This window comes from Mesitornis unicolor, unplaced genomic scaffold, assembly GCF_000695765.1.
Source record: "Mesitornis unicolor isolate BGI_N332 unplaced genomic scaffold, ASM69576v1 scaffold18425, whole genome shotgun sequence".
Lineage (NCBI taxonomy): Eukaryota > Metazoa > Chordata > Aves > Mesitornithiformes > Mesitornithidae > Mesitornis > Mesitornis unicolor.
The window spans coordinates 867-26,478 of record NW_010186379.1 but is presented as its reverse complement, the minus strand read 5'-3'; the positions used below and the strand labels follow the sequence as shown (position 1 = coordinate 26,478).

Sequence of the window (25,612 nt, the reverse complement as noted above, 5' to 3'; positions counted from 1 at the left end):
CAGGAACTTTACATAAAGATCAGAGGAAGACTCTGAGGTCTGTGCTATTCTTAAGCCATAGGGTTGATGTGACAAAATGGGATGTGATCCTGTAGTGCAGCTGGTGGCTCCCAGCCTGGAAACTAAGGATACAAAGACACTGTCTATGGCTTAGCAGAGAAAATAGTCATTATTTTCTCTTTAAAGATATATAAAAATCAATGCAGACTCCAGATAAATCCCAAAATTCATGGTTGGAAGTATTCCCCAACTTCTTAGTGGTCAACAGCTCTATATATTGATAAGAAAAGACCTAAAAATTCAGTTGCCTTTGACTTTCTGAGGAAACTGAAGCCATAACAGTCTTCACAACTTTCTGTGAGCTTCAGCAACATTTAGCTTCCCTTTAGAAAGGAGCCGTTCCACCAGGCACACCAGAAATTCAGTTCTCCTCATGGCGGTGCTAGGAAGGACCATCTCCATCATCCATTGTCTGCAGACAGATCTCCACCATAAGCAAGATTAACTGTGAGGGTTTTGAATAATTTGCAGGGCACATCTTGGGCTCAAAGTTAACGCAAGTTTTTCCTTTCCCTGGTGGTAGACTATGTTTGTACCCCTTCTAATTTTATAGAAACCATCAAGTGCTCACCCATATACTTTCTGTATTCAAAACCAGTGCTTAAAGTTGTTGGTTTTTTTTTTGTTTTTTGTTTTTTTAAGGCATCACATTTCCAACTGTTTCCTGCATTTGTGTTCTTGTCAGGCAACAGAGCAAGGAAATTGCTGTGTTATTTGGGAGCTGAATACTCTACCTTAGCAGCAGCAGCTTCCTAGGGCACTCAGCTTAAGAGGAGCTGCTCAAGGTCTCTAATAGTGATTGTCCTTGATTTCTTTTCTGCTTCTGATGATGATGAATTTTATTAATTAGGATTATAGATCATATCCATATTCACAAGTTGGCTGTTTGTAAAATTAAAGGCTAGCCCTGATCTTGCAAAGATGTAATTATGTGACTAACTTCACGCCTGTGAGTAGCTCCATTAACCTCATTTAAGTGTTTGCAGGTAGCCAGTTAACCATGTACTCTGTGTCCTGTATGCTAAATTCCCTCTCCTACTATTTTACTACACAGAGGAAAACTGCATTTTTGTGAGCGTGTTTAGAAAAGTACATTTGTTTTCCCATATTTGGCAATAAGTCATCTGGTCATTTCCAGCTGCAGCTGACAAAGGTAACATACTATATTGGTATATAATTTTTAATAGCTAGACATTGTGTTGGGCATCATTGAAGGAAACTACCTCTTACATCAGGGTGACAGATGAGTGCCCTGTGTATCTATTTGCTGTTAGAAATGACTGTTTATAAAATTAAAGTTCTCTTCCAATCATTGAAAAGAAAGTACAGAAAAATGGAAAGCCAACAAATAAAATCAGTTAAACATAAAATTAACTTTCCGTCATTTTTAAGACAATAGCATTAATAAAAATTAAATTAATATTACTTTATTTTCAAATTTAATTTTACTCTGACATCCTATTTTTAAACCTTCTTATATTTAATGTTAATATTTTGTATGAAGCAATAGTTTTTAAAAATATCCTACACCTTTTGATGACTATTGTAACTGCAGCTTTTATGTAGTTTATGCTTCCATACAAAACCTGTAAAGTAAATTTGTTGTGACTTTTAGAACAGAACACTAAGTCGTTATGTTTGCTGCTGCTGAGAGCTTGTCTCTTCTGCTCCTGCCGTAGCATTTTGCTGGGGATATATGGAACTAATGCAGTGGGGCCAGTTTGTTTTCTGGCTGCCATTCTACTTTTTAATAACTCAGACTTACCCTATAAAAGCTGAAATATCAATGTTTTTAAAAATATATAATATATATGCACAGTGAATTCTTCTTACCCTAGCAATACCCCAGCCCTATAATAAAAATTTTAAAAGTCTGCTGATGTGACCATAGATAAAAGATAACTTGAAAAATACTTCTTGAGACCACTAAATCAGAACAATTTAGTTGCTGGAGGTTAAAAACAAACCCACAATGTGGATAAATGGGAACTGGGTAGTGACTACATGGGGAAACAGAGCTGCCATTTCAATACATGTTTGTGTGGTTGTTTTCCTGAAAGAAGTGATGGATTTTGCTAACTGGCCGTGTATAATCGCCTATTTTAAGATTCCATCACTGACTATATATATCTGGCTTACATCTGTTGTGAAATGGCATCCAAAAGACACTGAAAGTCCAAACTTTCCATGAAATCATATTGTCACGTGTCTGTTTTAGAAAAATTTGTTTCCAGTGTTTGTGAATGTCCATTTTACCAAAGATGGGTTCAGTGCCTGGACACCAAAAGAAGAGGTGGTGTCTGCACTCCTAAACTGACATCGGTCTCATTTTGCCCCCAAAGTCTACACAGAATCAGTTCATCCACATGAATGAACTAGTCAGAGTACAATTTATTTTAAATGCTATAGCCAAAAAAAAAAAGTGCATTTAAAAGATTGATTTTGACAGTTTGTTGCTTAATAGAACTGTTTTATCTGTGTCTTCAGGATGTTGACCTGAAAGCGTGTCAGGAAACTTTGGATGAATGCTGTCCACACCAAGGAGAGAGTCAGCTGAAACTACAAGAGGACGAGAAGGAAGAAGACATAAATCAAGTAAATGATGAAAATAAATGGAAGAAGGGAAAAGTGTGAAGAGGAAGTGAGGAGGAGATAGGTCTTATCACCGAAATAAAGAGTACTGAAAGAAACAGAGTGAATGGTTTTGAGAGGAAGATTTTATTTACTTTTTTCATTTGGAGTGTCCTTTGCAAGGGCAAGAAAGGAACAGTGACTTCAGATGATACTTTGTGAATGATGTCCTTGTACACCTTCTACACCATCTCAAAAATTGCCTCCTGCTCCCCCCACCCCCCGTATGTTTTGTGTAGTTGAAATGTTCTAGAGTTTACAGAAATCACTTGCAACCAACCATTTTTCAACTTGGTTTTATTTTCTCCATTGTTAAGGTGGTGTGTTTATGGACAAGGATTTCTTTTTTGAGATGTGAATGCTAAATTATACTGCATCCACCAGTACATAAAGTACATAAAGTTTGATGCCCATATGTAGAATTACATTCGGAAAACTGGATAGTTCAGATCTTAACACCTGTATTGTAACTAGAAGGCAGAGAAATAACAATTTGCAGCCAAAACGGGTGCATTTTGGGTTTTGTTCTCTCTGAGAGCTACAATGATTGGTTCTGCTTGAGACCCTGTGAGAGCCGAGAACATCAGATCTGTTTTTCTTGCCAGCGCCTCTTCACCACTGCCCTGGCTTTGAAAAGGCTTTGTAAAAATACCCAATCTTTACACAGCGGTGGGTAAGAGCAGCCTCAGGGAGGAGGAAAGCACTGTGCTGCTGCTGTGAGGCAGAGTAGGATGCTCTTGCTATGGAGTGACATTGCTTGTTCTAGCAATGTGCTGTCTCCCATCAGGATGAAGACTTGATGGCAGGGTCGGCAGCAGCTTTTCACACAGCTGTGCTCTGTTTCCTCTTGGACTTTGATAATTTTTACCTCCTTTTATGTAAAATAACTGTGCTTTACAAAGCGTTTCTGTTTCTTCTGTCACAGAGCAGCCGCAGCCATGCAGATTCCCTTCTGTTCTTTGAGGGCCATTTACAGCTTCTGCCATCACAGATGGAAAATGTGCTGGAGGTAAATGGGAAAACACGTGTATTACTAATAGACTGGGATACAGTCAGTGATTATTGGATAATGACTTACTTTGTTTTGTCTAATTAGAAAAAACCTAACAATTAATATATTGGCAAATCAATGCAGTAAAACTTACCTGAAGATGTTAAAGATGCTAATATCCACCTTTTACAGCAGCTGTCATTGGCTCTTCTCGACACATTTTCCTCAGTAATTTGGGATTTGAAAACTGCAAAATCCTGTCTTCTCAGTCACCCTGTGTTCAAAGTTGGATGGAGCCACTGGACAACTTATTTAGTTCAGCTAATAATTCCCTTTCTGAAACCTAATGCCAATTCATATCTACACAGCAGCTCTTGGTGTGTTTCTCTAAAGCAACACTGAGTTATTAAGCTCTAGCAGCTATTAGGCATTTGCAGCCAAAGATTAGAGTTGACGTAAATAATGGGTCAAGTGCTTACAAGGATTACCCTCAAGAAGAACAAACCCATCTTCGCTGCAAATCAGACCAGTCAGCATTAGTGGCAAAACCATTGTTTTCTTCTTTTTTTAATCTCTGGGCTTCTGATACTATTGTTTACTTTCTGGGTGCCCATCTTCACCAAAAAAAAAAAAAAATAGTTGTTACCTTAATTGAAGCTTCCCTCCCACAGCTCACAGCTGTAATCATTAACCATGAAGCTACTGCCTGCATTCCTTTTTTGCAATATGTCAAGGGCATTTTACATATGCTTCCTATTGTAAGAGCCTTACAGGGTCATTAGTGTTTTCCATACAACTTCATGTTTATCTCTGCAATGCCTAGTTTTGGGAATCCCAGTCCATAAATTAGCCTCCTCCTCTATTTGGCTTTGGTAATGGATTCCACACTAACAAGGTTCAGAAGTTCATCAGTTTAGTTTTCTCTGCTCTTTTCATAATTTAAAAATGGCCGTAGCCTTTATGTAGCTATAACAATACAAGGTTGCATATTTTATTTAAGACTATTAATGCACTGCCATCTTGTGACAATCTATCTGTTAAAAATGGACTGCTTGTGTTTTCCAGGAACCAAGTCTTTACAGGGTGGGGCATTTGTTTCATAGTTAACTTCCTAAGAATATTTATTTTCAAGGGCTTAATTGAAAATTATCTATCTCTATCTCTGTCTATCCAGCTCTATCTCTCAGACTACAGATGGTCTAGTACAAGGCAACACCCTAGGGGAAATAAGGCAAGACCTTCTTCTGTTACCTGAGCTCCCAGTAAGCACAGTAGAGAGCATAAGATGTTCTGGTCTTTGTGGTACATTACTCCCTCTCTGTGCAAAGTGTCTTTTACATTGTTTGCTTAATGAGCTGCAATCAGAAAAGTCCTTTCCTACACCACAATAGTGATGCTCAGGTATAGAGCAATTATATGCTTCCTACTTGATGTGTTTATATACTCAGGTTTTTTGTATCCATGTATTTTATGACTCTTACTTGTCAGCAAGTGTCCTGCTGTGATCTCGCATAGTGGCTTTTTACTTCTAGAACCCAGCAACTATAAACCAGGCCCAAAAAAGGTGGGCTACTGCAGCACTCATTTATCGTCTGGACTTCAGGGCAGAGGGATCATACAGCAGCTTTATTTTTGTAAAGAAAAACTAAGTAGTAATTTGAAGACAAAAGACATCCACAGGTGTGATTTGGGGGCAAGATGTTTCCTCCAAACTGATCAGTAAAGGAGTCGAGTTGAAATCTGAACGTCATAGACCTTAGTTAAGAAAGAGCTAAGCGAAATGTGGCAGCTCACAGCCCCAGAAGCTTTAGAAACTGCGAAAGAAAAACAGTAAGAATCTGCCAGCATGACCTTATTGTTCCTGTCCTCCTTCCCTTTTTTCGTACACCAGTGTTCTCACTAGTTAAGCCCTGCCAGGTCCTAGCAGGACCTTTTCATACACCAGATCAGATGAACACACAGGCTGTAGTTTGATGTACACTTAGCAGTAGTCCCATTTCCACCTCTTAACACTCATCGGTTCCACACTGTCCTTCATGAGTTCTCTTCCTCCCATACTTTCAGTCCCTTTTCTTCTGCACTCTTGCTGCTTCCTGTTGCTGTATGCCAGCGCAGGTTATGCTGTGTACAAATAGGAAACCATATTCAGGGTAGCTAGAAGAAGAGCTTAACATATAAAATTTTGACTTTAATATATTCAAATAGTGAAATGTTAAAAATAAATTGATCAAGATTGTGTAGGTAAGGAACGTAGAACTATTCATTTTATAAAAGATCCCATTTTTTCCCCCCCATCATCTTTTAGGTGAGTTTACTGGAAGATACGCAACTTGTTACTTCTAGTACAGGCCAAGATCCATCATCCTCACTCCACAATATAAGTTTGACCCAGACATTTTGCCACCGTTTCAGTCCTCATGACGCCACCCTACTAAGGACAGACTACCCCACTCGATCAAATTCAGAAACAAGACATTTACATAGCCAAGTGTCTTTTCCTCAGTCAAGCTCTAATATCACAATTTCAGAATCACTACTTCATGGGTCAAATTTGACAGGGCTTTTTCCAATGGCTGACATTGTAAACTTAATGGCTCATGATGATAACTTTGATGAAATTAAACTAATGGCTTTGAAGGAAGGCTTAGACACTGTAGTTTACCAGCTCTTTGAAGAACCTGAGCCAGATTCAGGACTGTCTTTGAATTCAAGTCACAGCACCACCTCTTACTCAGTCTGCACTGAAGGTGCTGTTGGGTACAGCAGTGCTGTTAAATCTGTTTCTTCACATGGCTTAGGAGTTGTTGGTGGCCATAGCCAAGACGACAGTAAATGTGGCCATGTGGAATATCTGGGTGATTCAAAGTGGTCTAGAGAAGACACACTTCAGCAGCTTCTTCATAACCACACGTATAATCAGCTACCAAGTCAAGCAGCGTCCACTCTGGAGCATCATCAGCAGACGTGGATGGAGAAACAAAACGAAGTGAAGGATAGGTGCCATAATTCTACTACTGATACAAACCTTAGCTATGATGAACACTGTGCAAAAGCTCTGAGAATACCATTTTCAGTGCATGAAATTGCAAGGATGCCTGTCGACTCTTTCAACACCATGCTAGCAAAAAACCGTCTGACAGATACTCAGGTATCACTTCTACGTGACATCAGACGAAGAGGAAGAAACAGAGTTGCTGCCCAAAATTATCGTAAGCGTAAACTGGATGCAATTCATAACTTGGAAGAAGATATAAATGTTCTTCAAACACGAAAGGAGAGCCTTAAAGAGGAGCACTCTCAGTGTAGCCGATCGATCAAGTGGATGAAGCGAAAGTTTAACAGCTTGTACCGTGACATTTTCAGTAGGTTGAGGGATGACCAGGGTAGACCCATTGACCCATACCAGTACGTCATTCATTGCAGTAGCAATGGCAGTGTTTTAATACCCAAACACTTGGTAAAATCAGAACAGAAACAAGATGTGATTCTATGATACCAAAAAAAGAGTAGAAACAAAAATAAGGTGGTTGAAGATCACTTAGGTTTTATTTTTCCTGTAAGAATATTTGTGTGAAGACTGGAAGCCAGTAATTTCAGTAGTACAAACAGAAATGACTGCATGGTGGTTGGACTAGATGATCTTTAAGGTCCCTTCCAAGCCATTCTATGATTTAAGGGGAAAAAGTGCATGTTCAAGAGTCTGGCAAACCCAGCTAACTGATCTGTTAGAAGGTCTACCAGCTGAGGCTTCTGAATGAAGAAATTATTTTTAATTAGAATTAAAGGAGCAGGGCCATTAGTGTACACGTAGTTGTACAGGCCTATGTAAAACTAAGAATTTAGGTTGGGGGGGGTGGGGAAAAGGCAAGTTTTAGATCAAAGTTAAACATGGAAAAAAAACCAAAACTGGTTTAGTCTGGAGTACTTGAGTCTTCATACACAAAGGGACCTTATTATTCTTTTTTAGCACTGAAAAATAGTAGCTCAAGTTCATCTTCACCCTAAATTCAATGTGGATTTATGTATTCCTAACAGATACACTGTGTTTTACCTTTGTTCAGAACTGTTCTGCTTTTTCTAGTTTTCCTTTGAGGAGAGAGGCCCAGGAGGCCATTGCATTTTTTCCTCACTACTTTAATAATCATAGCCCCAAGCAAACACAATGTACCAGTTAATTTTACTACTGATATGGTCAATCTGCAAATAGATTCTGAGAAATAATTAGTGTCTGATTCAAAGTTGTCTTACCTTCATTGTCTGCAACTGAGTCATTCTCAACTTTCTTCCACGCAAACGACAGTGAATGAGCTCCTGTTTCCTGGTATGTGATGTATTGAGTTGTATACCTTCCCCAAGAAGTAGTACTGAAGTTTTTCTTTTTAGTTTTTTAAATGTTATGGATTTAGGTTTTTGGGGTTTTTTTAGATTTTTCCCTGAAGCTTTAAAGTAAATAAAATTGAACCAAATTACTATTTATCTGTACTTGTAACAATGAGGCTACACTCTGAGTGGCTTTAAATGAAAAGCTTTTAGTTTCGATATTGATTTGTGCTATGAAAAAGAAGACATTTTATTCACTCTCATGCTTACTCACAAGTTTATCCTTTTCTATTTTATAATCTGAAGAGGGTCTGCAAAAAAGGTGGCCTAAAAGGCATGTAATGAATAAGGAATGTTAAGAAGCATACTAGTTTGTCAGATATTAAAATAACTGGTATTAACAACGAGATATCAACAGATACTTTCTGTATCTTTTTATAAACAAACCACATAAAACTAGTATTAAAAAAAGTAATTGGTCATAGCATGATAACAACATAGCCACTTTATGGTCAGCAAGTAAAAAAAGAAAAAGACTTGCACCAAACACACAAAACCTACACATACATAGAATACAAGTTTTAATGCCAAATTGTACCTTCTGAAGAAATGAACCATGCCATTAGCACATTAATGTTTGCACTTGTGTTTACAGTAACCAATAGCACTGGGTGGTATTTTCTAAAAAGGGAGGACTGCCTTGGAGTACAAAGTGCACCAAAGTATCAATAATGAAATCAGTCAGTTTGAACAATTTGCTCTGCATTTTTTATTAAAAGGTTTCTTTATATAAGTGTAGGCATCTGTTATCAGTTTTGCCATAGCCTCGGATTTCTAGGGTAAAGTTACAGTAGAAACTTTAACTAGTGAGGCCCTGAAATTTCTCGCTGTTGGTTAAGCACCAGTGGGAAGTACATCTATCCTAACTGGTATGCACAAGGAATTTATTTAATCACTAGTTAATGAACTTCAACCAAAACATGCAACAAGTAACAGACACATATGATGAATTGCGAATGTTCTTCCTAGTTCCAGAAAAAAAAAGTACATTTGAGTCAGCATGATTGTAATCTTCTAATTAAATAACATAACCATTCTAAAGTCTATGTACATAGCTTTGCATTACCACGTCATTAAGTGTACTTCATGGCCCATATGCACAAATTTTATAGATATTAGGCTCATAACCAATAAAAACAGAAACATGAGTATTTCTGTTTCAGGGCCTCACAACATGAATTTCTACAGTCCTATGAAGGAATGGAAAAATAAATAGCTAAACCTTCCGATGCCCCGTCCTTCAATGGCAGTAGAGTGAGCTCTGCAGACTCCTGTAAAGCCAGCCATTAATGAAGTAAAACATACACCCTAGTGGGTAACAGCTACATGGTTAAATTTTGGCACATGCTGGAAATAAGGAAACATGTTGGAACTGATTTCTGAGAGCAATTCTAACAGAAAGCGGCATACTCCACATGATCCATACAAAGTGAAGACATCAGACCCAACCCCATTCTATCACCTGTAAATTTGGAGACTGGAAAGTATGATGAACTGCCTGCAGCTATACTCACCACTCTGAGTGCCCTCGCTCTGTTTCATTCAACTGTTTTTTTAGAAAGGGTATGTATGAATCTCAAATTCTGAGAACTCAACTAGCAACTATACCCTTAACAAGACCTCAGGTGAGCTACTCATTTTGGGCAGACTGAGCTGTAACAGTGCTGATAACACAGACACTGAGTCAGGGTATGGATGTAATACGTAGTTTACTCAAACCCTCAGCTACCTACCCCATGTAACTGTAGACAGAATTCAGAACAATGTCCTGGTTTTTTCAATTCTTGCCATTATGTTTCATCGAAAAACTGCTGATGCTTTTTGAAGTGTCTGCCCTTTCTGTGAGTAGCCTATGTTTAAAGAAAAAACAAAGAATACCCCCAAACATCACTTAGTCTTGCTCACACCTTACCTTTTCACATCCTTCTATTATTTTTGAAAGTAATGCTAAACATCTAGATAAGGAAAGAGGTCTTACAGCAATCTGTCCTGCCAAGACACTACTCTCAGCCACAGAAAGGAGACACTACAAGCATCGAAGAGCTATTCAGGAAAACAGCATTAACACCTAACGGGTTGTAAAAGGTAGGAAACTCCCACCTGCAGTCTATCTTGGCTTTCTTATTGGTGGTAACTTTCAAGAAACCAAGTGTACAAACCAGGAACTACACTCTGTAAAAAGACACAATGTGGATCAAATTTACTCTAGAGGCAGATGTCTATAGTGAGAAAAAGTTAGGGCTGGCTGCATTGTACCTTAGTGATTATTAATGTGGAGAAAAGTATCTCAAGTAGTAACAATGAAAACACTTAAAAAAAATACTGTAACACTAAAATATTGCAAAGCCGATGATCATAGATCTAGCTAGCGATAAAAAAATGCAAATATCAATGTAGGAATTCTCATTAAAATGCTGTTTCCATGGTAAAGCTTTTAAGTAGTCTGATTCAAGTAGTAAACTGTTTTTGTTACATTACTAATGAAGTTTATTTGCAAGAGGTTAGAAAATGTCAGATTAAGCGAGTATAGAGAAAGCCACTGGGTGGTGAGGAAATCACAAAGCAGAGGTTACATTCCCCACTACTGCTGGTAGTAACACACAGAGGCACTATGGAACAGCAACAGCCGAGAGCTGCTCCGATAAACTTTTCACAGAGAAGCATTCATTAGAAACAAACCCCAGTTTAGTACTTTATTGGAATGCAATACCCTCAGCATAGCTTATACTCAGAGTTGCACACTCACAGGCATGCTGCAAGCAAGCTCTCACAGAAGAGCCATAGCATACTGCTGCAACATCACACACTTTGAACAACCGCTAACAGTGACTGCACTCAAGTGCAGCTTTACCTTTATCTTTTGGTTTTATTCAGTAGACTGTTTTTTTTACAGAAGCTGAATATTACAAAGACTTCCTGCTCAAGAGCTTACAATCTAGTTTTAGATGGGGTATCCAGAGTAATTAACTTCAAAAAGGAAACAAAGGACAAAGCAACTTCATCAAGATCAGTTCATCAGTTTTAGCAGCTCAGTATTTGTCCCAAAATATATTCACTAAATTTGTACCAAGGACAGAGTAGGTAGAAGCCTATAAATGAGGCAACAGGACACATGGCACCAGGTTCTAGTGAAAAACTGTTTATTAAATATATCAGAGATGTGTAATCATGTGAACTCTTTAGTACTGTAGTGTACCTCATAAAAGCACTGCAACTTGATATCCCTAGAAGAACTCTATTAAATGCATCACCCTTTTATTTTCATACAGTGCCTCAAAATGGATCAAGGGTAAGCAGACCAAGAAAGGCAGAAGTATGGGTGGACATTTTCTAGGACTTGTCCACAGTCACCTTACTCATACAGTAAAGCAGCACAAGTCACACAAGCTAGTTTGTAAATGTACTAGGTCAACAGCATTTGGGGACCCTGTCGTCATAGCACTCTGTCAGGTAAGTCAGCCACTTCCAAAATAAACTGTTTACTTTTACTATTTCTTGTTAAAGTTAAATGCAGTAACTTCCGCTGCAATACAAAACAATACTAGCTGCAAAGCAAGAACACAACTGTTAAAAGGACTGTATGACTTCTGGCATAACAGATCAACATTACCCAGGAACACCCCTCCACGTTGCACTCATACACATTCCTACCAGTACCAATGGATAAATGAGAACCTTACATCTCCCTTAGGAGAAAACAAGTAACAGCACTGCTACGGGATTTCACTTGCATCATGCACGCTGCTTTGAAAATAAATCAACACACCAAAGCTACACGGGATGTACCATTTCAGTATGTTCCCAGAGCAAATCACCCTCTTTGACAAGTGTGGTCAAGCGCCAAACAAACACAGCTGATAGCTCCTTCAATATCCAGCTCCATGTTTTTGGGGTTCATTTTTTCTTCCCCAGAAACAGTATCAACTTCATCCCCAAGGTAGTATGTACATTCATAATAAAACTTCTTCAGCACATATGACAAAGTTCAATTGCTGCTAATGTTACAATAAAAGCAATTTCTCATTTCCCTAAACACTTTTCAGCACCTGAAGCACAAGTAATAGAACTGAGTAAAATCTGACTTCCATTTTAAGCAATAGAGAACATTTAGTCTGAATGGCAAGAACCCTAGTACCGACCTCTCTTCACCACCACTTTATTAATGCCAGTTATACACTAGTGGGTTTTCATTGATAGTTTTTTCCACCCATACCAGTTACCAGCAAATTATGTTGTCCTTCACATTCTTCCCTCGGTCTGCTACAGAAAATGTTTGCTGTGTGTAAACTGGGCCTAGTACTGACAACCTGATCCTCAGTTCTTAGTCCACTGAAACATACTGACCAGCCGTGTTTCCTTTACTTTGAAAACTTTGGGAATCTGCAGAGTGACATAAAACCAGCTTAGAAAATAAAGAGGAAAAGCAAACATTGTCTACAAACTATGAACCAGAAATTGACCACACACTATCTTTATTCAAAGTTGCCAGCTTTCAGTATCACGTTGACTCAAAACGGTGACTTCTCTCACTGAATTTATTAGTAAACACTGTGATTGTCATGAATTCTTACGAACATACCAAGAAAGAAGAGTCATGAAAGTTCGACAGCAAGGCAAAAGGAAACTTACTCAAATTTAACTCCAAGCTTTCAAGACTTTAAATATTCAATAACCTAGTTTTTGCATACTGCTGTTCCCTGTATGGTCTCTTCTTCCATTGCCAGTATAACAAAAGTGAACAGCTGAATTATGGAAAATGTACTTAACTCAAGTGAAGGTTAAACCTTGTTGCAAAACTGAAAGAGTGCAAGTATCTCAAACAGAAAGAGAAACAAACAGAGAAGAATTACTCCCCTTTGAAGTATTAGGGTGTTTTATGTCATAATGTGGACTTGGGAACTGTAAAGAAAAACCTCTGTTAACTAAATCTAAGTTTCAGGAAAGAAGGTAAGTTCCTTATCAACTGGTCAACTCATTCTGTTGGAAAGAAGAAAGTAAAGCAGATTTTGTGCATCTTGATTTTCTGCTTCCATTGCAGCCCTCTGGTTACCTATGCAAGTATTTCAAAGTTCAACGTAAGAAACAGAAATAAATTCGTATGTGAACCCTTAAATAGTAGTTCTGAATCATATGAAGGTTAAAGGCATAATTCTGTCAAAGCTAAGCATGTAAATGTTAATTTCGAAAAAACCGTATTATCAGGTTGAAACAGCACAGACTGAAGATACTTTCCCCTCAAACTTCCCCAACCAAAGCTTTCCCAAGATCACACTTAAAGAATTTGCTTTGAGGAGTTTTTGGTGGTGGTGATCAGAAAAACTCCTATCAGTAATGCAGTCCTGGTACAGCAGGAACTCTACAATCCATTCAGTCATTCTCTCTTGATGCTAAAAGCTCTTTACAGCTGAAAAGGATAAAGCTACGGTCCTATCACATTTTGACAAAACTGGCCTAAGTGTTTAGTTTCATTAAGGAGAAAGGAGGAGGTATTTTTTATAAAGTGATAACACAGCCAAAAAGCTATTTTAAAGCAATTGTGTCCAACAGCAAAAAGATCAGCTTTTTAAAAATTTGTAGCACTGTTTCTCCCAGCAGAGAACAGATGCCTACTGTCAGAGATCCAAGTTTTGTGAATACACTTGCCAAGCTGACTTTGTTTTAAATCCACCTCAAAATGCAATGTTTCAAATCATGAAAGGGTCTAAAAGCTGCACATCAGCATTATCTAATGTTAGACACAGACTAATTTTTATTAAGCATTACACTAGAACTACTTTGGTATAAAAATACTTTATTTTAAAACTATGAAAGTTATAAAAATATGTAGTTAAATTTTCTACTCACAGAATGTTTGCTATTTTAACATTAGTGATTTGTTTCTCCTAACGAATCTGAATTTTATTCGAAAGGTTTACAAGACATTATTACTATAATTTAAAAAAACCCAGCATTACAGGGAGCTGTACTAATTGTGATGTTTTATCAGTATTCTATATTTTTAATGAAGGCAGCAAAAACAACTATTTTCTGATGATACAGAATTTCTTATTTCTTGAAGCGTTTCTGTGGTTGACCACTTCTTCATTAGTTACCTGCAGCATGGCACCTTCCTGCCAAAGAGAAAAAAAGTGTATCTGAAGATGTTTATCACATATGTCTAAACCAAATTACCAATAGGGGAATTTCAGCCATTTTTTTTTTAAAAGAAGTATAAGCAGTTCACTGGTGTGTCTAACACAAAAAGGAACAGGACTTTTGTTAGCCGAGTCCACGTTCTTCAGTGGGCAGCCTTTTAAAGGCAATGGAACTTTGAAATTAGGGCATTTTTGGTTGCTTTTTTATTTTGGTGGGTTTTTAAATTTAAAAACCAAATCTAGTAGAGTATGTCACCCTTACTCTGAATAATTCATTACTCGATGAATTTTTGTTAATTTGAGGTGCAAACATTCAATGCAGTGAGAGTAAGGCTGACTGAATTTGGCACTAAGGTTTATTAGCTGCAAGAACTATAAAAAATGGTGGAAACCTCAACCTTCTAGCCAAATTCCAATTCTTGTAATTACATGATACACTTATGAAATACCACCTGCAGTTTCATTTGAAGTTTTCACTTCCCCTCCTAAAGAACTGCTTATGCAGTTGTTAAAAGAATGGACGACACATCCCTTCACAGAGGCAGATGTATTCTGTGATGCCATTTTTTTCCTTACACGAAAACAGTCTACAGTTACTTGGGAACCTTCAGGATGAAACATGTTATATAAAATAGATTACGAAAGACAAGACACATTAACAACATAGTTCATTTTCAACAGCACAGAACTGCCTTCATTGCATTACCTTGCAACCACCATAACGCATAGACTCTCAAGAAAAAAAAATGTTGCAGGATGCAAAAATAAAGTTGTATGATTTAATTAACTTGTGACCTACCATTTTAACTACCAACACCAAGGATGGAACCCTTGCAAAGCTTTACTAATGGACACTTGCAGGTCTCATTTGTTCAACTGTAGCAGTGTACAGTGGCAGCAGTCTATGCTTGTCCAGGGTTCATATCATAGCTAGATTCCAGTAGGAAAAAAATACGTTAAGTAGCTGAAATTAACAAAAATTTGTTTGTAAAAAATTTAATAATACAAGAAAACAGGATTCACAAATTTCTTTTCAATTGATAATTGTTAACTTAATTCATTGCTATGTTAAACTACATAAACAATAATTACTATACTGAAAGAATACTATCAAACAATATTAGTTTCTTGGTTTCGGTACAGTAAGAAAGGAAAAGTAAATAAGATCTTACCTAAAGAAGTTTAACTGAAGCTTAGAACTATTTTGCTCTACACCCTCAGCCTTCGTTGGCATCCTTATAAACTACTGTAGTTAAAGCTTTGCAGAAATACAGCGCAGCTTTTTAAGACTGGCTGAACTTAGTGACGTTTTCAAGAGTTCTCTCGTACTAGACCTGTGTCCCTGGAAGAGTACCTCGCTGGGGTATTTCCTTTCCTTGCCATTGAAGAAGCAGCATCTAAAAGATCTAAAAAGGTGTTTCTCCTTGCAGAGATATCCCTTAAGTTATCTAGATGATTTAAACCTGATCATTTACAGACAACATACTTTTTTCTGACCAGCATTTAATTTTACATGTACAACAATAGCTTTATTATTATTTGTGGGACCTTATACTACCCACTCCTTGCCTTATTTTACAATATTAAAAAAAAAATCTAAAATTACACAATATTTCCTTTAGAATTATTTTATTAAATCATAAATGTACAACAGCTTCTTAACTCTACACACGCACTTAAATTTTTAAAAGGAAAACGTTATGTCTTATTACACCATGATCCTGGCTAATAGCTTTTCAAAACTTTGAGAAAAATCTTAAAAAAGGTTTCACATGTCACCTGAAACTTACAAATTTAACATTATCAAAGGAATGCTTCTACACTTACAAAGACCACTAGAAAGAAACAACAATTAAAAAGCTAAGAAACTGTCTCAAAGGCATTTTTACAATCCTTCCTCCACAGTAAGGTAATGTTATTAAATAATCCAAATCCATTCACAAAATGGCTCTCTGCATCTGCTCTGGTGTCTTCTGCCATATCACTGCATATTTATGCATGACTGAGATAAGTGTTTCCTTAACATTGTTATTTCGATAACCTGAAGCTGTTCTGTTACCTCTGGGCTCTCATCCTCTCCTATTTATACAGTGAAGCCTGTTTCAACAGAAGTAAAGAGTAAAAAAATAGGTTATGAAATTATTCATCTAACCATTTTTTAAAGGAAAGATAATATGATCCTAAAAAGCTTTTAACTCCTGCAGCTACTCTCAAGAATCACTGCAATTATAACACTTATAAACATACTTACCCATGGCATGCTTGCAGAAACTCAGTAACGGCTCCTCCCTCCATATCCACCACTTCCTCCACTGCCCCCTGGACCATAGTTTCCTACAATTGCAGAAAAGGAAAAAACATAATGGCCACATCAGCACAGTTTTAAATCTAGAAATGCTTGATTCTGTATGAAGACTAACATCTGCTTTTCTTCCAGAGACAGCATATACAACCAAGATTTTAACATTTCACTATTTTCCTCTAAATAACCTCCAAGAAAGGCCACAAGAACTACATGCTGAAATCTTAGAATTTAATTCAATAGTGCGTATAATCCAAAGCACTGTACTGTCTACAGCCTGTGAGGGCTAACTTTATTTGCATGCTAAACCTTACAAGAAAGGGCTTCATGTTTCAGTTTTCATTTAAAAAGCTTTACATGCCACATTAAATAACATTTAGACAAGAAGCAGAAAAGTCAGAAAAAAGTGACAAGAAGAAAAGGGGAAGGGGGGAAAAAAAACAACCCAAACATCCAAGCAAGTTCAGCAATCATAAACTGGACTTTCTACAAATAGTGTAAGCTGATAGCAAAGAACATGAAACTTGGCTAATATCTTAAGACTGGAAACTGCAAGACATTTTACAATACTCTGAAAGAAGTGTCATTTATCTTTTAAAAATAGTAATAATCATTTCCACGAAGACAAGCTTCATAGTCTCAAGATGAGAAATTGTAGCCAATTTGCACTGCAGTCCACCTACTGCAGAAGTTATCCAATTTCTGTACAACAGTCTTAGAATCACAGAATGATTTGGGTTGGAAGGGACCTTTAGAGGTCATGTAGTTCAAATTCAGGTTGCTCAAAGCCCCATCCAATTTGACCGTCAACTCTTTTTCCAGGGAGGGAGCATCCACAGCTTCTCTGGGCAACCTGTTCCAGTGCCTCACCACTCTAATTGTAAAGAAATTTTTCCTTATATCTAATCTTAATCTACTCTCTTTTAGCTCAAAGCAGTTCTCTCTTGTCCTGTCTTCCCTTCCACCTCCCCAAAGAGCCCACCCACTCTGATTCCAAGGCAGGTCAGGAGATATACAATACCTCCACCATATGGTCCCCCCATGTTCCTGCTGCCACCAAAATTTCCACTCTTCATTGGACCATAATTTGAAGGTTGTTGGTTGTAGTTTCCAAAATCATTATAGTTTCCACTTCCGTAATTGCCTGCATTAACAATACAAAAGTGGACAAATACCTATATGAGGTAAAATGCACACACTCATGAATTTTTTTATTAGAACTTCATAAATAAAGTACAAAATCACACAGGTATTCCAGCAGTACATACAACAAATTTCTTTTTCATGCTATTTGGCAAACAAGAGCTTCCTTGGACAACATTCTCCTTCCTTATCCAAATCTCAAATGATTTGCACTAATTCAGAACTTAAATGCTTTATCATTTCAAGCCAGAACATTACCTCCTCCATAGTTGTCATAACCTCCTCCATAGCCCCCACCCTGGTTGCCATATCCAGGTCCTCCTCCACCATATCCTCCTCTTCCTCCTCCATAACCAGGACTGCCACCAAAGTTGCCACCTATGACAATATAATCCTTTAAAATAAACTTTTCAGTGTAGAGATCAACCAAATTCTACAGAATCAAGAGATAATTTTCTGTTAAGAAGTCTAGAGAGGAAGAAAAGTGAGTTTTTTGTAAAGACACTGCTGTGAACACTATTTGAAAGGCCCATGCCAATTCCCACCCTAACTGATCTGTGACCAAAACCCAGCAGACTGCCTAAAAGCCTCAACTGAAAGGCTTAACTAAAATTCTGATTTTTCCGGAAATTTAAGAAACTGCTGTTCTAAATAAAAAGGCGTGATTGTCCAAGAAATAACCATACAATTTACCACATAAAAGCTTAGTATGAGCCAACAGCCATGTGTGTTTCTTGAAGCAAACAAAATGCCTTTGGCAATTAACAATGAATTTTATACAAATGTTAAGTGAATGCAAAAATGCTTCTGAGAGAAAAACAACCATCACCAGCAAAAAAGTAAACTAACCTCCAGGTCCTCCACCATATCCATTATAGCCGTCACCAAATCCACGGCCACTTCCATATCCATCTGTTGGAGAAAAACCCAAAGCATTTCAATTCACTTGCAGCAAACTAAATGAATTCTCAAACCCCTATGACCTTAAGGACCAAATCTCAGAGATTTAATTAAGCACATGTACACTTGAATTCAGAAAAATACATGAACACATACAACCACTGCTCTACATCTTCTATTTTCTTGCATTTGTAAGATACCCAGCCTTAATTCTGGACATAGCCCTCATACTGTAAAGGTCAGGCAAGTGCTGCATAGGATTACAGAGGAGAAATCTCTGAATTTCTTAAAATTTTTAAGTTCAGGTTAATTTTGGCTTTTAATAAAATCCTTTTAAAAGAAAAAAAAAGTAACTTAAGTTTACTGAATATCCACATAATCCATGTGTGTGCTACAAAAGAGGTTTACAAGTTATTTTTCCCCAAAATTCTCTAACTGCTACAGCTGCATTTAAATCAAACAGATGTGGCTTACCAAGTTACCCAGAACCAGAAAGACAGTAAACAGAGGAGGGTGGCGGGGAAGCTACAAACATGCCTGTCTTACCAGCTCCCCCTCTGAAATTGCTGCCAGGTCCAGGACCAAAGTTGCCACCACCTCCACGTGCATCACCAAAACCAAAGTTTCCTGTAACAGTTTAACATTTATAAGCAGTGAGATCATGAAAAGTGAACACAAAAAAATCAACCACAAACCATTACCTATTACTTGTACATACCTCCTCTGCCACTCCTAGAATTCTGAACTTCCTGCATTTCCTGTCTAGAGAGGGCTTTCCTTACTTCTGCATTATGGCCATTGATGGTGTGATACTTCTGCACTGTAACCACATCAAAAAACATACCATCAGCATTTAAATACTGATGTGGCAACAAATAAGATCAGGCTTCCAAAAATGAACTAATTTCCAAATTAACCCATACATATTCCATATCCTTTTGAAAACCCAAAACACCATAGGATTTTCATGCAAGTCAGTACTTACTTAAAATATATGGATGTACCAAACATTCATGCACATAACTACTAATCCCATTATCTCTTCAGTTTAAGGTTAGTTTTATGCAATTACCATGACTGCAAAGATTAATAATATCAAATGAAAGAGTGAAATAAAGCTTACTTACATACAATTTTATCCACAGGATCATGGTCATCAAATGTAACAAATCCAAACCCTCTCTTTTTACCAGACTGTCTGTCAGTAATGATTTCAATAGTGTCGATTTTTCCATATTCCTCAAAGTAGTCACGAAGGTGGTGCTCTTCAGTGTCCTCTTTAATACCACCAACAAATAGTTTTTTCACAGTAACATGAGCACCAGGTTTTCCAGATTCCTGTTAAAAGAATCCTTTAAATTACCACCAACAAAAACAATTTCACTAATCATTATTTTGCCAGGATTTCAGGAACAGAATACTGACAAACTAAGAATTTTCAAGCACCGAGGCAGTGCTCTTACGACACATCCCTACAACATTGCTTAGGGGGCCTTCTGGGATACATTCCACTTGTATTAACAGCAAAGGTCCCTCAACCTCTGCCAATCCACAGTATGCATTTTAACCCCTGTTCCAAATATGAAGATAACTCCTCACATTCATGGGTTATTCTTAAACTTTGAGCATTATATCCAAGCTGCTGCACTAGGCAGGAGTAACTTATTTCTAAAGCTTAGAATAACTTAGCAATATCTTTATGTGTAAAAACATTATGCACGTATGCTGCTTTAATTACCTTTTTCCAAATGCTAACCAACCTTGCATTCTGCAGGGAATGGAAAGAAAACTGAGAGAGCTAACAGGGGTACCAGTGGTTATGATTTCCAATTCCCTTGACATCTGGGACACATCATTTAATACCAGTTAATCAGTCCAAATGCACTAAACACCTGGGTCCAACTCTAAACTTCTAAACCCTCTCAGAGCTCCCACAGCATGGTAAGCAGAAGTCACCTAGAAACTGCAGTTGGTCCTCAAGTACCTCTGTGCCACAGTAACCCAGCTGAAAAGTTTACAGGTGCAGTGCATTCCTGTGCACACCCCTAAATCTACACCCTGAAGTTTAAAACTAAATATGCCTGGGGCTAAAACCAGAGCAGTCCCAAGATGATTTTGTGTACCACCACTGAAAAAAAAAAAGAAGAGCTTCCCTACTATATTCTCTATTTTTAGTAACTTCAGTTATACACCTTTTAGAAATATCCCTAAAGATCTTAAAATAGAGTCAGGACAGATCAAACAGGAGTTTATTCTTTTGAGATTTAGTAACTCCAGAGACAAGTTAGTTTAGAATTTGCATAATTACAGGCATTCAACATGTTTTTGTTAACAATACCTTCAGACCCCAGTTGTATCCCTTGCAGGCATTTATGTAATAGTGTCATTTAATGCGGCAAAAGCGTGCAAAATAGTGCCCCAACTACAGCCTTTTAACTAGAGAATTTAAACCCTGGCAATTTCAAACAAGAACAAAGCTTAACTGTCCAACCAAAACAAGAGATTCCTTTTTCAAAACACGAAAAATCTGCTTTCAAAGCCATACTCACCTCTCTAGCCACAGCTCTCTTAGGCTCAACCACCCTTCCATCAATCGTGTGAGGTCTTGCAGCCATAGCTGCATCAACTTCAGCCATGGAAGAGAATGTTACAAAACCAAACCCTCTTGATCTTTTGCTTGCAGGATCCCTCATTACCTAAAAATAATAAATATGTTTAAACCATTTCTACTTGTCTTATGTTAAGCTTAACACTAAAACATTCGGAGAAAACACATAAACTTAAATTACATCTTCCTTGATTTGATTTTGGAACACAATAATAATGAAGTAGCAAGCTATGCTGATTAAGTATGTGAATGGCACTGCTTGGCATCACAGAAATTCAAATCATTGTTGTCCTCTAACATTCTACTCGTAACTCATAAATTCTGCTGTATCAGTTACTTAAGTTTACAGTTTTTTTCCTCTAAAAATAAAAACACTTTATTTTTCTAAAGCTTTCTGAAGGCCACAGACTTTAAAATTGTTATGAAATATGCATTTACTCCTACCAAAACAAATTCAGTGGAGGAACTTCTGCAAGGGTCACCATCCCTGTAAGTATTTAAAAGATACATAGACACGGTGATTAGGGACATGGTCTAGTGGTAGACTTGGCAGTGCTATGTTTATGGCTGGAGTCAATCTTAAGGGTTTTTTCCAACCTAAATGATTCAGGGAAAAAGAACAAAAACAAAAACCAAACAAACCACAAAAAACCAACCCACATAGAAAGACATCCTTTCCCAGCTTTATTAAGGCTGCTTACCGTGACACCAGCTTTCTGCCAAAGGTTACCAATCACACCTATGTAACAGTGCTGTGTAAGCACTCCCTAATGCATTTCAGCCAATGACGCTCAAGTTAATTTTAAACTGTTGAAATCTGTGGTTACAGATAATCTGGGAGATTTTGCAGGAAACAGATCATGAATGCTCCCTGTATCTATCAACAGAGTTTGCAAGGGGAACTCTGTGCACAACTTCAGTGGACTGAATTATGTATAAACCAACCAACCGTACACTTAAGAGAATGTAATACTGCGCCTTTTCATTAAGCTATCCAGTAAACAAACTCCCTGCTTTTACAACTTCTAAACATTCTACACCACTGTTGTGCATTAGTATGCCAAACTTACCACACAGTCTGTAAGCTTTCCCCATTGCTCATAGTAACTCCTCAAGCTTTCCTCTGTTGTTTCAAAGCTTAAGCCACCAATGAATAGTTTGCGGAACTGCTCCTTTTCCCTCTATCACAGAAAAGAAGATTACATTAATATAATTAACAATACCCCTTCTGCTTCAGCATAATTAAACACTAAGATTTTTTTTAAGTGTCAAAAACTGTCAGTGAGATATTTTTTAAAATCAGGCTTGGTTCCTCTAAACGTTTTACCGCTATTCAAGAAAATGAGCTATTTATGCAATTCTATAGGTCTACTTTTATGACACAGATTTTATCAATGTGTTTCTCTCCATCTCTCCCTCAAAATACTAACAAGGGACCACACTCAAAGACTTCTAGAATAGCTCTCTCAAAGACCTTTAGGAGATGCTTTTCAAAGAAAAGAAAAAAGAAAACAAAACTAGAAGTTCTTATTACACATAAAATTAATTCATTCATACTGTCTGATCCTATTCCAGGCAGCATCTGTTCTTAAAAAACATTCTGGCTCAGAATTTTTTACCATGCTATTTATCCAAGGCATTAAAAATAAAGATGCAGCTAAAAGTGTTATAAAATGGGTTGCCAATGTGTATTTTCTAATTAATTATTAAAACGAATGAAAGCTGGAGCGTCTGTAAAACTAACCAGGGATCCACTGGAATTAGCAGTAAACCTACCCACCATCAACAGCAGCAGTATCAAAACTAAGTGCATTTCCTTTAACATGGAAATGTGGATAATACATACTTGCATATATATTCACTAATATAAACTACGTTTTCAGAAAGACTTTTTTCTGTTACCTTTCAGATAAATTATCACTGCACTTGTTCAAGCAGAAACTCCTGCTGTAATAACAAGTACATAATAAAAAAATTCCAGGACCAATAATAAGATATTACATTTACTATTTCATATGAGATATTATACCAATGCAGGAAGGACAACCTTCCAACCTCTATCAGTTAAAATACTTTTATAATAACTTTTTATTCTAAACAGGCATCATAATTGTCATTTTCTACACACAACAGCATCACTAGATCATACATTTTGCAATTCCTATGTCAAACAGCAATAATTTTAAAAAATGCACTAAATAGTAGTCGTCCTTCCACAAAACTTAAGATTTAAGGACATCGTTTGAAAGATAACTGTCCTAAGTGTCCAAAGACTGCATAGTTAGCTATAACAAACACAACATGACCAAGTATGCACTGGACCCTAGGATAAATCTAAAAACAAAATCAGACAACCAATGACAACCAGTAAGATTTCGCAAACAAGCCAACAGTTCAGTGCCCAAATGCTTTTTCTTAAAAACACTTGGAATCTGCTGTTGGATCTAGTATGTTTTCTTCCAGGTAACAGAGAAAGCTAGTATGGTCTCCTCCTGGTACAGACAGGCAAAATCAGACACAAGAGTTTATAAAAGCAGCAAGCCCACGTTATGACAGGTTTCCTTTCACCTCATCTCTTAAAAGAAATAAAGGAAAAGATGCTGCATACCAGACTTGGACTAAAAACTCATATGCTGCAAGTTGTACTATCATTTATAATTTGAGTAGGCTAGCAGAGAGATCACTTTAAGCAACAATACTGCCAAAAAAACTCTCCCTTCAAATTACTTCAGTTCTGCTGCTTGGAAATTAGGGACTACCTGCTGCAGTTTTATAAGCCAACAAAAACCCGTTTTTTTCCTATATAAGTAATTGTTGTGCGTCTATTATGCACATTTTTATTCTTATAAAATATGAGAATCAAGCAAATTCAGTAAGCAGGTAGGATTTTTCCAGTAAGTGTTAGGTTTACCTCTGAAAACAGTTATAAACATATAAATGAAAGAATGGAGTCTATCAGCTGTAACAACTGCATTTCTTTTTTTAAGGACAAACATGTATCACACAGTACTAATAAACATTAAACAGAGTAACAATACATTTTACAGATGTATGGATTCTTAGAAACTAATCTACCCAGAACAACATCTAAGCGCTATACACGTCAGGACACAGCAATAACAAAAACAAGATCATTCATTAAAGCTACTCCGTGAAAATATCACAGAATGTTTTTCCACTAATACATGCACAGCTTCTGCATGTATAGAGACTACGTTTTAAATGTGTCAGTTTTAAGAAGCTCTGGTTAGTCCAGCATTAACCTCCCACTACCTCTGAACACTTGAAGTTAATGCTGAAGCTGTAAAATATATGATAAAAAATATTATCATCCAGTCTCTCTCAGAATCATGATGAAAATCCTCATTTGGTAAAAAAAAAAAAACCTCAACCAAAACAAACAAACCCATGTACATACAACCCATCCCTGCCAAGGCCCACAATTTAAATTCTAGAAGAAAAACCTCCTTTAAGACTTCCATAGTGCATTCTGTGGCAGGAAAGGAGTGTGAGAGGAAATCTTTATGAACTCTGTAGAATCTTTATTAGTGCTTATTTTAAGCCTTCCTTCATAGTCTTAAAAAGCAGCACTTCAAACAACTGGAAAATGCGTAGCCTTTGCTGGAAAATTCATCATCAGAGCAAGGAAGTGTTTCATATAGCAACAACGTGTGTACAAATACTCCAAGCCGGCCAGAGACTTCTCCAGAGTTAAGAAGGTAACAAAAATGGATAATGGAGACAAGCGAGTGGGGATCTCTAGCCTACTATGGCCATGCCTGCCAAAACCAAAGCTGACTTTACCTGTCCCAAACTAGAAAGACTGCTCTCTCCCCCGCCTCAAGCTCCCCGCTAGTCCCTATGCGTCCTACAGAGATCTGCAACCCAGCAGCCTGGTTCGCCCCCTTTCCCCGCCCTCGCAGCCTGATGTTATCGGGAGTGAAGCGGTTACCGTGTCGGCTCCGCCATGTGGTGGCTATCAGGAAAACAGGGGCCCCCGCAGCTAGAAGGGGAAAATGGCGCCCAGAAGCAGCCGTCGCCTCCAGGGACAGCGATGCGGCGGGAAGGAAAGAACTTCTGGAAGCACCGACCCCAGATGAAGGAGGAAAAAAAATAAAAGGAAAATACAAGTAACATCAAGTTCTCGGGCTAAACAGAAACCAGGTGCTGCAAACCGCTTCTAGCATGCACTTACACACAAGATATGAGGAAAAGCTTGCAAGCGCCGTTTTCCTCCCCCGCAGTCACCAGATGGCTACACCTGCCTGCCCGCCTCGCAGCTCCTGCTACCCTCCCGCCTTAGCCGTTTTCTCGCTCTCAGAGCGATCCTCACAGCCTCACGCATAAGCGAGTCCGGCGCCGCCATTTTACCCCTCCCCCTCGCCACCGCCATTACTAGCGGCGCCACACCGGCCACTGAGCGCCTCGCAGGGCAAAGGCGGCTCCCCGCACCGATCCCCATC

The 25,612-nt window shown here is 37.8% G+C and overlaps 2 protein-coding genes across 2 annotated transcripts in view; one reads left to right on the top strand and one right to left on the bottom strand.

The window, feature by feature from the left end:
• The window catches only part of LOC104541164 (nuclear factor erythroid 2-related factor 3-like), a 46,716-nt gene extending 33,562 nt beyond the window's left edge, over positions 1–13,154 (top strand). The window contains exons 3-9 of the mRNA XM_010185143.1: positions 2,548–2,655; positions 3,617–3,700; positions 4,870–4,984; positions 5,215–5,246; positions 5,988–7,163; positions 11,360–11,512; positions 13,101–13,154. Coding sequence (XP_010183445.1) covers positions 2,548–2,655; positions 3,617–3,700; positions 4,870–4,984; positions 5,215–5,246; positions 5,988–7,163; positions 11,360–11,512; positions 13,101–13,154 — 1,722 coding nt within the window. The remainder of the gene's footprint in view (positions 1–2,547; positions 2,656–3,616; positions 3,701–4,869; positions 4,985–5,214; positions 5,247–5,987; positions 7,164–11,359; positions 11,513–13,100) is intronic.
• A 2,654-nt stretch (positions 13,155–15,808) lies between these two features.
• The window catches only part of HNRNPA2B1 (heterogeneous nuclear ribonucleoprotein A2/B1), a 10,214-nt gene continuing 410 nt past the window's right edge, over positions 15,809–25,612 (bottom strand). Inside the window, exons 2-11 of the mRNA XM_010185142.1 lie at positions 22,220–22,330; positions 21,091–21,237; positions 19,669–19,879; positions 19,260–19,361; positions 19,088–19,168; positions 18,491–18,553; positions 17,900–18,019; positions 17,520–17,642; positions 16,448–16,530; positions 15,809–16,293 (exon numbers count right to left, since the gene is read on the bottom strand). Of these exons, the coding sequence (XP_010183444.1) occupies positions 16,469–16,530; positions 17,520–17,642; positions 17,900–18,019; positions 18,491–18,553; positions 19,088–19,168; positions 19,260–19,361; positions 19,669–19,879; positions 21,091–21,237; positions 22,220–22,330 (1,020 nt within the window). The 3' untranslated portion in view covers positions 15,809–16,293; positions 16,448–16,468. The remainder of the gene's footprint in view (positions 16,294–16,447; positions 16,531–17,519; positions 17,643–17,899; positions 18,020–18,490; positions 18,554–19,087; positions 19,169–19,259; positions 19,362–19,668; positions 19,880–21,090; positions 21,238–22,219; positions 22,331–25,612) is intronic.